Source organism: Tasmannia lanceolata, unplaced genomic scaffold (assembly GCF_043159265.1).
Source record: "Tasmannia lanceolata isolate RefF3 unplaced genomic scaffold, GAP_Taslan_0.1 ptg000015l, whole genome shotgun sequence".
Classification (NCBI taxonomy): domain Eukaryota; kingdom Viridiplantae; phylum Streptophyta; class Magnoliopsida; order Canellales; family Winteraceae; genus Tasmannia; species Tasmannia lanceolata.
In genome coordinates, this window is record NW_027518692.1 from 55,984,974 (window position 1) to 55,998,988 (window position 14,015).

The 14,015-nt window shown below is 38.1% G+C and overlaps 1 protein-coding gene across 1 annotated transcript; it reads left to right on the plus strand.

Moving 5' to 3' along the window:
• Positions 1-1,539: 1,539 nt before the first annotated feature.
• On the plus strand, positions 1,540-3,841 carry LOC143846144 (BOI-related E3 ubiquitin-protein ligase 1-like). The gene is made up of 4 exons (XM_077354564.1): positions 1,540-1,761; positions 1,883-2,219; positions 2,310-2,555; positions 3,480-3,841. Exons 1-4 carry the CDS (start codon positions 1,706-1,708, stop codon positions 3,801-3,803), a joined length of 963 nt encoding a protein of 320 aa, XP_077210679.1. The 5' UTR covers positions 1,540-1,705; the 3' UTR covers positions 3,804-3,841.
• The last annotated feature ends 10,174 nt before the right edge of the window (positions 3,842-14,015 follow it).

Consider the following 14,015-nt stretch of genomic DNA (forward strand, 5'->3'; position numbering starts at 1 on the left):
TTGGCCAATCCCAAAACTATTAATAAAGGAGTGTCAATATCAAAAGAAAAGATAGAGGATATCTTTTCCTTATATAAAAACTCTATAAAAAGTATTAAACATCACCTCCTCATATCAAGAAATGGTGGGCCACCCCTTCATACATTGCCATAGGTCCTGTCTATTTCACTCAATCTCAATTCCAAAATATAAGTACATTTGCAGACCTACATGACTGGTTATAAACCATATTTTCTGATCTATTCTCAAAATGCCCTCACCCATGTGTGATGTCTGCACCACTCATTCTTAAAAAATTGCGTCCATGTGAAAAAACCCGACCCGGCCCGACCCAAGATTTATCATAGGTAGGGCCGGGTTTGGGAATCGTGGGTTTTCCGGAAAAAAACCTAACCCGACCCAACCCGAGATATTTCTCAGGTAGGGCTGGGTTCTCCAAAACCCGACCCGAGTTGCAGCCCTAATATCTAGGTAGTAACTTAGTTTGAAATTGAATTGCCTTTTAGTCCCTCTTTTTTTCCTCAAAATTCCCTACCCAATTGCAACTCTGTGAAATATCTAAAAAACACAACTCACAAATACGAAGGCAAAAAAGCACTTCCAAAGTGACATGTGTATATGGTTAGTTACAGTGTAATTATTATGTGGGTATGGTTATGTAGTTAAGGTTTGTGGGGGTTAGTCCTCTGTCATGTGTCTTGTAAGTGAGCAGATGGGCTTGTGTTATAGCACTATCTTTTGCTTGTATGTAAGAAGTATATTCTAATAAAAATACAGAGGATTTGCAACCAAAACAGAAATTTATGTTTTGGGAGACTCATGGTTCCTCTCAAATTGAACTGTTAGGAGTTCCGGTTGCCTCAACTCAACCTCTCTTCTGACTTTTTCTTTTGCTTACCCGAGTGACACAAAGTCCTAACAGAGTGACCCTATTGAATTGTGGGATCCACCTTGGATAAGTCAGCGTGCATCATTTGATCTGCTGATGGAGAGATTGAAATGGTGCATCTTGTGGGGCCGACTAGATGAACAGTTGAAATTGAAAGAAAGAGAGAAGGACAAAAACATGGAAAGACATTGAACCTACCGAAAACAGGTGGGACCTACAGGAAAAAGACAACTGTGGGCCCCACTTTGGCTCGCTCTTCCACGTTCCTAACGAGAAGAATAGAGGGATTTTAGTGCAGCTTACGTGGAAGGGCCACCTCAGGAGTTGCTACGTGGCATGGATAATCAGTTTCGGATTTTTCGTCTCTCTCTATATTTATAACTTCCCCCTTTTTCCGGCACAGAAAATTTCCAAACAAACCCTCTAATCTCGGCCGGTTTACATTTTTTTGCCGCTAAGTAAGGCTCTCTCACTTTCTTTAATTTTCAAAACTCATCCCTCAAACCACGGTCGAATCGGTCAAATATCGGACCCAACTCAGGCTCTTTGTTGGAATTTTAAAATCTCAAGGAGTTTATTTTAGTAAAGTTTCACAAAAGTAGAGAGATTTTGTCGTTTTGCAGAATATATGTAGACGGAAACTCAATCCAACTCGTACTAGTATTTACCTCTCTTTCTCTCTACACCAAACCCTACATAAAAACCCTTTCATCACTTCTATTCTATTGCATGTTTTCCTTTCACCTCTCCTCCTTCGTCTCTTCTTTTTCTTTCTAACAAAAGGAAAAACAAAGAAGAACCCATTTCTCAATTCTCATGGCCGTTGAAGCTCACCATCACCACCTCTTTCAAACCAAACAGATTGGGAATAGGTAATTCATACGCCTCTTTTCTTTTCCTAAGTTTCATGTTTTTCTTTTGCTATATCTTTTCTGGGTTTTTCCTTTTCAATATCCTTTCTGTAATCTGATATTCCATGCTATGTTTTTGCAGAGAAATAATCAATGCAATTGAAAATAATTCCAATCTCTACAACACCCATATGGGTTTCGGATCCATATCCGGATCCATCCCAATACCCGCTTTCGACAACCTTATCCCTTTCTACAATTCCTCCATTGATTCCATTCCAGCGACCGATAGCGGACTCACTAGTAATCTCTCAGCAACCAGAAAGTGGTCGAGAGAACACCAACACCCATATCTTACAGTAACACTAAACAAAGAACGAACCCATGTTCTTAACAATCCCTTCTCCTTCCTAGGTGAAGAAGCCTATTTCCAAATCCAACAACAACAATTGGAGATGGATCGCTTCATCTCCCACCATGTAATTTTCTGCTCTCATTAATCTTAATTATCTCTTCTCAATTTTATCTTGTTATTTCAATTGGGTTGATGAATTGTGGTTGAATTACAGACGGAGAAGGTGAGATTAGAGCTGGCAGAAAAGCGGAGGAGGCATGGGAGGCGGCTTTTTGCTGTGGTGGAAGAAGGGATGATGAAGAGATTGAAGGCTAAGGAGGAACAGATAGAAAAGATGGGGAAATTGAATTGGGTTTTGGAAGAAAGAGTGAAGAGCCTTTATGTAGAGAATCAGATATGGAAAGAACTCGCCCAGACGAACGAGGCCACAGCAAATGAGCTGCGTAGCAACCTTGAACAGGTGTGTGAAACAACTAATTACACAACTAATTACTCAAATAGCTTAAGTTGTTAGAGTTGGTGTTATTTAATCATTTTTACTTAGCGCGCCCTCGCGAATAGGCTCCCTCCCACTCATTGCCCTTACTAATAGGGTTCTTGACTTGAGCAATGTTCAAGTGCTTAAGGCTCCTTAGGGCCTACCTCATTGCCAAAACTCATATATAAGGCAAGCTACCAGTGACTATCGGCCAGAACTAGGCTTGGCTTGGTTAGTAGTGCCCGCCCATTCTGAGCACAGGGTCGTTGTTTAAAAACAAAATGTGTATGCGTCAAATAACGCACCAGAAGAAAATCTTAGTCGACTCGGTACACGTTGTCGAGGACTCAGTTGACACGATCATAATTCGGGAGACTCAAAAGGAGTTTTCATTGACAGGGGCCAAACTAAACGGGAGTTGCTTCTAGGGAGTTTTAAAACTATGCATAGGGCTTTTCGGGTTAGGTCGGGTTATTCATGTTTAGCTTACTATAGTCATTAATTCTAAAGATTATAGGAAACAACAAATCTTCATACCAAAAAATCTGTAAATTTAAGTTGAGCGCATAAATTTAGGAAGGAAATTACATTTCAAAAAGAAAAAAGAAAAAAAGGAAACTACTTTTTCATGTCACAAACATGATCACCCTAGTTAAAACAATTATATGAATATACTTGAAAATAATTTGGCATCTTATTTAAGAGATATTTAAGAAAATCATAGCACATGTACAAGAGTCCGTCGGTTTTCGAGTCTGGCTCTTTTTGGTTGACCTTACACAAGCTTTTTTGTTCTAATATCAAGGAGTTGTTGGTTTTCAAATCTTAGAGTAATTGTTGGGTTTCAATTACTCTAAAATCTTAGGCTGTTAAAATTGTTTTATTTAATCATATATACTTCAACAGGTGTTGGCTCAGGTTAGAGACGAGCGAGGGCAGGGGCTAAGATTTATTGAGGAGGACGCAGAATCATGCTGTGACAGCAGAAAGGAAGACGAGAAGGAAGAGGAAGAGGAAGACGAAGAGGGCATGAAGGTGGTGAAGAATTTAAGAGAAGAAGAGAGTAATAAGAAAAATAGGTGGTGCAGAAATTGCAGGGAGGAGGAATCATGCGTTCTGTTTTTGCCCTGCAGACATCTCTGCCTCTGCACGGCATGTGGTTCCACCCTCCATACCTGCCCCATCTGTAAATCCAACAAGAATGCCAGTGTACATGTGAACATGTCATGAACAAAGAAATAAATATAGGAAACTTTAATTTGTATTTATTGGATATATTTCATGGGATTTTGTTTATATTTCTCAAAATTATTTTACAGTGAAGATTCAGTTCTTGAATAGTTAAAAAAGGAAACTAAGTTTTATTATTAGATAAATGTTAGGTACCTGAGCAATATAGACAGAGCCCTTTAAACCTATCACATACCAGTCCCACACCTATACAGGGAGTGGGGACAAATACGTACTCATAAATTTGGCGGGAAGTGAGGGGTCTTAAAAGTCGTGACTCGTGAGAGAAGAAAAACAGAAATGCCGATGTGCACGTGATTAGATGGAAGAGACCAGGTGGAGTCCACGTGCGCTCACCTCTTTCCGTTTCACGTGTTGTTGACGTGATTCATATTCATATTACCGAGTTTTTACTGAATCTTGTGTCGCCACCGATTTTATTCAAAACCTTATAAATTTAAAGTTTCCTTTAGCTATTAAATACCTTATAAATATAAATTTCTTTATAACTGATAATCTAATAGATGTAAATTTCTATTGATATTCCCACTATGGTGATTTTTTTGCCCGGAATTTATTCACGAACCCGAATGGGCACCTTAAATTTTATTAAGAGGAAAATGATTGTGAGCTTGAAGCTCATATAGCTTATATGAGCTTGAGGGACCAAACACATGGGTCCCACATTTTTTGTGGTGATCAAAACCATACATTTGCAAGGCCCCATCATAGATAGGGTGTGTACCAAAAATCAACTCCATTTGATCATCCTAACCCCTCTAAAAGCGGACCAAAAATCAACTCCATTTGATCATCCTAACCCCTCTAAAAGCGGAGGGCAAAAATAGGCATATTTGTGGCAAACGGTGTTTGTCCATTTTGCCCTCCACTTTTGGATGGGTTATGATGATCCTATGGAGCTGATTTTTTGTACACATCCTATCTATGTAAGGGCCTTTCAAATAAATGCTTTGGATCATCCTAACAATGTGGGCCCACATGTGTTTGGGCCCTCAAGCTCATATAAGCTATATGAGCTTCAAGCTCACAATCATTTTCCTATTTTATTAATGTGAGTAATAATTACAAGAGGGGGACCTAACACCTTACCTCTAGACCATAAAAAATACAAAAATTATGAATACTTGGAATTCTCATTCTCAACACATCACATCTTGACGGTACACCTGGATTTAGTCCGGAGCTCCTTCCAATATATAAAAACTTTAGGGTGATGATAAATTCGCACCCTTGTAGAATGATTCGCACGCCTGTAACTTGAATTGACGTCGACGACGTCTTTTTTGACGTCAATTCATGTTACAGGGGTAAGAATTTATCATCTCCCAAACTTTATTGTTTTTACTTTCGCATGCATAATTTTCTAACGAGTCTGCAACTTGATTAGTTTCTCTGTAAGAATGAGACATCCGCAGCTTCAGCTCCTACCACCGTGTTTTGATAATGAATCGAACACACTTTGTTTTTTTATTATTTAAGCAGCTCTCAAAAGCTATTATAATTCCCAAATTTTAGGCTTTCACTTGCTAATTATGAAGGAAAAGACAATATGAGTTCTTCTCATTATCAAAACATGGTACTGCAAGTATCACTAGCCTTCTATATAGCTATTAAACACATTACATTTTTAGTGTTGCTCTATATGAGATTTTATAACCTTAAAAACTAGGAAAATTTTAGAAATTATGACAATAATCTATCTGATTAGATACTAAATTTTAGCATTACTAAAACCTAATTATGTTTCAGATTTGTCTTGGATTTGTCTCTCCATATGGGGCACCCCATTCCATCACATGAATTTTCATCAATTAAAATGAGTTGAATAGAAAGGGAGGGGGATCTAATTTGTATTTAATTATAGTATACATTACTATAAAAATTGGGGTTTTCAATCTTTACTTAATGGACAACAAACAAATAGAAATCTTGGGTTGTCATGCACATAAGCCCTAGATTATTTAAAACCTTATAAATTCAAATCTCTCTCTCTCTACGTAATAAGTATTTTATATAAAAAATTATTCTTGAAAACCTCATAGATGTAAAGGGATTTGCTAGATAATTTCGCAGAAAGCCATTCCGCGGCTCACTTTTGCACGAGAAAACAACCACACATGCTCTTTTTTTATGTCTTATTCATTTAATTCATCATAGGTGGCTATTGTCTCCTTCAAAAGTGAGCCGCGAAATGGCTTTCTGCAAAATTACCTAGCAAATCAGATAAAGTTATTAAAACCTTATTAATGTGTATCTAATTTCTTTTAAAGATTAAATATCTTATAAATGTAAATTTCTTTTTAGGTATTAAATATCTTATACATATGATTAAATTTCTCTATAGCTATTATATGCCAGCTTACAGACTTAGTTTTCTTTATCTCTATTAAATTCCTTAATTGCTTAATCTCTAACCCTACATTTAACTCTTAGAAATTTAGTTATAATAGTGTGTAAATTTCGTATGAATAACGTTCATGCATTGCGCGTGCCATTTTCTTGTTTTATATGGAAATATATTGTAAGAATACTCCGGTATTAAATACTCAGTGAAGCAAGCATGATTTAGATTTTAGACCGTTCATTTTAGTGGACCCCAGTGTGGAGATGCCTCCACATCATCAGATGGTTCTACCCCGCTCATCCCCATCACAGAACTCGAATATATAGAGTTGCCCATTTTCTTTTTCTTCTCTTTTTCTGTTTATAATGATTTTAAGATAAGGAAGTGGACCCATGATTCTCTCTCCCAGGAATCATACCTAGAAAACAAAATGCTTCTTTATTTTACTGCCTTTGTGGCCCAAGATAGAGACCTAGTTAGTCCAGTCAATATCATACGCGATAACTCGGTATATAATCCATCTCCACCGTCCAATCCAATGCAGAAGGTCTATCAATTCCAACAATCCAATGGGCGGGCCACCTCTTTAGCGGGCCCATAGCCCAAATCTCAAATCCAAGAGTTTACAAGTTGTCCTGACATTCCTGGTCGATGAGCATGTGGACTAGTTAGAAGGTAGAGATCTCTTATACACCTAGCTTTGGAATATATAGTGTGCATGGGTTGATTCTACTTTTGCTTAAAGATAGTGTAGAAAACTGCATTTTTTCAAAAAGAGGAAACACCAAATGCACTTCTCATGGAGTGTTTTGTTGAGTGGTTCAAAGCACATTGGAGCCCTTTTCAGTGCTTTCTCAAATCATCTCAAAAACAAAGTAAACCAACCATTCACATGTCTCACTCCTTCATCTAAAGATAAAGGAAAAATAGTGTGAATAAGCATTCAACTTTGTTGCCATAGAATCACATATCAATGTCATGTGTCCCATCTCCCCACCTTCTATACACTTTCCTTACAATCCACATGTACATATAATACTTATTCAAATCAAATCACTATCATATGGTTTGGGAAAAAAGGAAAGGTGATTGTTAGAAAAAAGGGGAGGAGGGTCATTAGTATCCCATGACACCTCCTCCACTTAGTCCACTCGCGCTCATGATCAAGCGCACCGTGATCACGCTCACCGTCCCTCTGAAGACGTAGGCACCTCGCACGACACACTGCCCGTGACATTTCAGAGCCCCAACCGGACCCACAAAAACCCTAGTAGTATCTAGGCCCATGCCTTTTGCTTTTTGTAATGTGGGTCTACCCAAGGTAAAGAGATAGGAAAGGAGTGTCACATAGCCTGTCAACTTTGGAGATAATCTATATTCCATGGACTTGGGTGGGTTGCGACGATGGCCAAGGCATAGCATATAGAAAATGGATTCTATCTTTGTCATGGGGCCATGGATGGGAACCCAAACTTTCTCCTTGGTGAAGGGTGTTGTTTCTTCCTTTGTTCTCTATGCGTTCTCTTTTAAAAGGAGGCCTTCCATGCTTTTATGACAACTCATTTATCCATCTACTCTTATACTCTATGTAGGAGGGGTATTTGTCTTTTTAGATGGATGAAAGGTTCAAGATAAGAATCTACAGTTACCCAACCTAGGAAAGAGTAAGAGATCATTACTATTTCACCTAGAAATGATATCATACACCCCTACCTTTCCTCACCTTTCCTCCAATGCAGCTTTCTTTATGTGGGGATTTTCAATGACTGCCGTGAGTTTACTTTCCATGTATGGATTTGGTGGGGATGGAGTAGTGCTAAAGTAAGACATTTATATATTGCATAGTTGAAACAAAACCCAATAAAGAGATGGGCATAGGAAAAAGGAAAACTATTCTAATAGGGTTAGACAGATTGGTGTAAACATCACCTTCTCCACTCACATAAATCCATGTGCAACACACCACCCCCATCACTCCATTTATAAGCTATGGAGATACCAAAATCAGAACTAGTAATTGAATAACTAGCTTGACATCTTAGGCAGAATCATCATGCCATGCTTTTATTGGCCATGACTTGAAGAACAAAAAATAAAATAAAATTCAAAACCCTAATCCTTGATAACCCAACTACCCAACAAAGAAATGATTTAGTGGTAGCTTTTCTGAATGGTGTTCATGTAGACAAAGACTACACAAGTGGACAAAAGCCCACAAAGAAAGGAGTGAAAGGACCCCTATCTCTGCCAATGGGGCTGCGGTGGAGGCATAAATCTTTAATAGAGATGGGGTTTCCATGTGGATGGATAGAATTATTGAAGAAATCTTGTGGGACCCATATATTAGGTTAAAATAAGTGTGTGACTAATGGTAACTACCCCATCAAGCCTCCATGGGAAATGAATTTCTTTTCTCTTTTTCTTCTTTTCTACTTTCTTTGTGAAAAAGGTGTTTATTTTTACAATGAACGATGGAAAGACAAGGCCACACATGCTTAAAAGTTTTTAATCTTCCAGATGTATGGAATTAAAGTATTTTTTAGGATAATAAATGAGCTCCCTTGACAAATGGGCTTTTAAGCCCAACCCATTGTCAAGTTGCAGTTTAAGCAAAAATGTCATGAAAGGAAGAGAGTATATTGGCTAAAGGAGTTGGAATTCTTACTCCCTTGTTTTTAGCAATGCACCCTTCTCTTTATTTTACAACTCGATCTAATTAGCTGCTCAAGGCTTCCTAACTACAAGGTTGGAATTTGACAATAGTGTGGAGTAAGGGCTTGTTTGTTTTAGATTTTGAGAACCGATTGTACATCTAAAAATGGTTATTGGACTCAAAAAATGCGCTTGAACAAAACTAGTTTTCAAAGTTCATAGCTGATGTGGCCAGCACAACGGATTCTACTTAAGAGAATTAAGAATGTTTCCTGTATGTACTTACATACATTATGTACTTTGAACAACATTGTTGTTCACCGAATTAAGGTAAGTGTTGTGTAGATGTCTTGTATTTAGTATTATACAAGATCCTAACGGACTAATGTGTGTGACGCACAAGCGGGTCGAGCTTAATTTTGATTTTTGGATTTTTCATTAAGGCGTATTTTGGTAAATTTCTCCAAATAGTGGCGTTGATATATAAGTCACATGTTAGGGTTACGGGATTAGGTTTTGTTGTTGTTGTTGTTGTTGTTGTGTTTTCTTGGGAAGAAGAGAGTTTGTAACCCTGTAGTGGTAAATCTTCTCCTGTGGATGTAGGCATTGCCGAACCACGTAAATCTTGCATTTCTTGTGTGACTGTGTTTCTTTCCATCGTTCTTTTAGTGTTTTGCTGCACATCATGTTTGATCCGTGTTGAGAAGGTTTTTCTCAATTTTTCTAAAGTAAGGAATATATGATGTGGGCTTTAGTCTCATCCTTACTTATTTATGCTATATACACCAGGTCTCTTGAAAGACTTTTTATTAGTGGATCAACCAAATTTTAGTTCCATCTTCAGAAATTAATGATTATTATTCCATGCCTTATATAACTATATATCAATCCTATATATGGAGACTTTTCATTATAGATAATTAGATATGGTTATATTGCCCGCAATAAGACAGCTTCACTATCGCAATTTAATTAAAAAATATATAGGGAAAAATGTTTCTAGTTCGTCCGACTTAATAAATTATCTAGTCTGAAGGCCAAAAACAAGGTGGGCCCATGTTGTTAGGTGATCCAAACCATTCATTTGATAGGCCTTGACATAGATAGGGTGTGCCCAAAAATCATATCCGTAGGATCATCCTAACTCTTGATTTGTGGAGGTTTAAAATGGTCAGATTTTAAACCTCCCTTCAAATGAATGTTTTGGATCATCCAACAACGTGGGCCCCACTCTATTTCTAGTCGACGGATCTGGTCCGACAGACTATAAAATGTGAGCCCATGTGTGTGTGTGTGTGAGAGAGAGAATTGATCTTGCGGACCATTATGAAACTACACTGTGGTCTGAGTCCATGCAGAACGATATCTCATGCATAAAATTAATGCTTACAAAAATAATGGTCTAGGTTCTCCTGGTGAAGCTCTAAATGACATCTTATAAGTCATGGGGTAGACTTGTGATCACCGATTGGATCGATTGACCAGATCACATGTGGGCCCTAATGTTATTTGTTAGGAAATCAAAATAATGTGGTTGTTCTCCATGGAGTAGAAATCCTTGGATAAGCTATTCCTGAGATTGCCTAGTCTTCTTGGATAATTTTATCCTGAATAAATCAATACCTTGTTTAATAGTATATCCTATCCGAGAAATTATATGGTGTCCGGGCAAATATATGCTGTAGGATCTAATCTCAAGGAAGGTACCTTGAACACGAGCATGTCCACTTGGACACCATATAATTTCTCTATCCTGTCCATTCTGACCGTTCTCAAGGGCGATATGAGGCCTACTCATAGTTACAATAAACCTGAGCTTGCTATCCACATGGAGAATAACCCCAAAAGTGATTATTGTAACACCGTTTTTCTTCCTATTGGCCATGTTTGTTTTGGATTTTGAGAACAAGTTGTGTGTCCAAAATTGATTATTGGACTCAAATTGGTTCTCAAAATCCAAAACAAACAAGGCCTTTAGATTTTGATAATCGATTTTAAGTCCAGAACTGATCATTGGGCTTAAAGTCACCTTTAAATTTGAGTCCAATAATCAGTTTTGGCTTAGAAATCAATTCTCAAAATCCAAAACAAACGGGGCCCCAATAATTAAGGTCCTGTTCTTTTAAGATTATAGCATCCGTTTGTTAGTGCCAAACCGATTATTGGACTCAAATTTAAATGAACAGTGGAAATAGCTCCAAAAGTGATTATTGGGATAGAATTTTCTTAGGCCCACACCGACCCATTTATGTGAGTGGGTTAACAAAACTCAAAAAAGCCCATAGGCCAGCTATGAGGTCAAAAGCTACCCAACAAGCCCAAGCTCCGTGGAAAGCCCACTTCTATACTAAACCCACGCCTATCTCCTTCGATGCTCATGCCACGCACCCTCAAATCTCATGTAAAGTCTAACATTGCCTTTATTTCGATTGTTTAATAGCCCATGCACTGCTAAGAACATGATGTACCTAATGCCCTGTTTGTTTTGGATGCTGAGAACTGATTGTGAGTCCAAAAATGATTATTGGACTCAGAATAATGGAGATTTGAGTCCAATAATCAGCTTTGGGCTCACAACCAGTTCTCAAAATCCAAAACAAACAGGGCCTAAGTCTAGTCTAAGAGAATACCCCTCATACGTATGTATGGCTACTTCTATCATGTCTCTTTTTTCATCTTCTTCTACCTCAATCTCCATCTTCCCATTCCAAGCTCTCTCCCAATCCGACGGCCAAGAACAGTGCGATGAATGGCAACCGGAAGCAAACAAATGCAACAAAAATCGAAAGCCCCACCACTCAAGATCATAGCCATTATGTCTCTACCATAGTCACTAGCATGGTCAAAGTCTCCCTATCCCTCTTCAAACACTAGATCCTGGCCCTCCATCCCAACCGCAACCTATTCGTGATCATTTTAAGGTGTTTTTCATAGGAAATATATTCACGGTTTCACGAGTCTCCTACACAATTCTTCCCGACATCTTGTCGTCCATTTGCCTATAAGATAGGGGAATTCGAACTCGCATCAATGGGGAGAATACCCGTAACTTTAAGCCAAAAGAGCAACACTCGTGCGGGTTAATGAATTATAAACCTATTTGGTGTAATCACTTGCACTGAAGTTTACGGGCACGTTTGGCTACCATGAATTTTTTTTTCATGATAAATCGGTGTCTCCAAGTGGAGATCAAGGGTGAAGTTGCTAAAAATCAATCAAAAAACAAAAACAGAAACCAGTGTCTCCAGTGATGAGAAGCGGCAAAAATTAGGAAACTAGTGTCTCCACTTCGGTAGCCAAATGTGCCCTACGTGTAACAAACCATACAATGTGTCATTAGTAGTCACTTACATCGAGGATTTAGTGTAAGTGCTTACACACTGGATCATTCATCATAGAGAGCTCAAAGGGCAAATAATCACTATATAGTAGAGGAGTGAATAAATATGATTGTTTGCAGGTATTGGAATTGGGTATTGTTATGCATTCAGTAGTGATTGGGCTGCCCTTCCATTAGAAGTTCGAAGAATGGTATTGTTATTCATTTAGTAGTGATTGGTATTGGAATTGGGTATTGTTATTCATTCAGTAGGTATTGGACTTGATGGCTGCAACCCTCAGGTAAGATTGAGACAGATGGCTTATATACACCATTCTGCAATGCATATACGCCGAAACATTTTGTGTGGAGCCCATGTCCCCCTAGCAAGTGGTGAGCCACAGTCATGATTGTGATGGTGCTAAATTGTGCATATACAGAATGTTCGGTGTATTATACTCTTACAGTACTATTTCATTGGGCTACTATGGTTCAGAGACGAGGATTACAATAGAAGGAGATCATCCTGATCTCATTAAGTTACCTAAACTAACCTAACTACACTACAAAATCTAACACCCTAGATCCAACGGTCAGATCTTATTAGATCCGATCTATTCTAACAATCTGCAGGGGTTCTGATCTACATAGCCCTAGTAGACCTCCTAGCAGTGGATTTCATGGCATGTTTGTTGTGGTGAAATGGGCATGAGCCATTGAATGCAACAATAAGCAAGTTATTTCCAAATAATTTAATTGAAGAGTCTTTTGTGAGTGTGAAAGAAATATAAAGAGTTCATGTTCCTAACACATACAATCTATGTGGTGTTGAAAGTTGTAAGTAGTTCTATATGGGTTCGCTATTAAATGTTCTCTCTTGTGTCTGTCACAAAGAAATGCTGGTCAAATGATTTGCATCGCTCCATTTATAAACACCATAAAGGGATGGATCAGGGCTCCGTCCAACTAACAAAGACCTCTTGCATTGGGTTGGGGCAGACAAAAAAATGGAGATACCTAAATTGTTCAATCTCTCTCTCTCTCTCTCTCTCTCGTACTTAAAGGCATGGTTTTAAATTTCGGTTCACACCGACACCAAAACGACCAAAATTCGAATTACGAAAGTACCGAAATGTACAAAATTTTGGAAATTTAGGTAATTTCAGCAAATTTTCATAAAAAAATATTAATTTTTTATTCCTTTACAAAACTTCAGCCGAAATTACCGAAATTTCAGCCCCAAAAAAACGACATTTGGAGCGTCTTTACCTAATGTCGGCCAAAATTTCTAGATTTCAGCTGAAATTTCAGTTTCGGCTAGGACAGAAATATATGCCGAAACAGAAATTTCAAACCACGCTTAGAAGATTCAAAAGATAACGAGATTGTTGGTGGAGAGAGAGAGAGAGAGTACAATGGCTGACAATTTCGAAAAGGGTATTTTCATCTTTCCCCATGTACGACAATCCTAACTGGGTAATACTTTTAAAATTGGCTCTAGTCGGTAATTTAGATTTTAGAATTCACTTGCTAAATCATTCTAGTTCGGACGAATGAAAAAAAGAGTAATAATAGGGAGACCCAAGAGTAAGACAACAAATAGCTCCTCGCCACAACATCACAAGTAACAAAGGCAGCCCTTGAGTTGAGGAAAATCAACAAAAAAAAGTAAGTTTTTTTGTTTTGTTTTGTTTTTTTGTTTTTTGTTTTCCCATAGATGGCACATAATCATCGTTGGGCTCTCCAATAGGTCGTGCTTTCGGCCTCCATATCATTTCCAAATAATAATGGAACGTTTTATTTTCCATTGCCAGACACGCCCTAAAGAATACTATAGTCACATAAACACACAAACTCACTGCCAACACCCCCACTC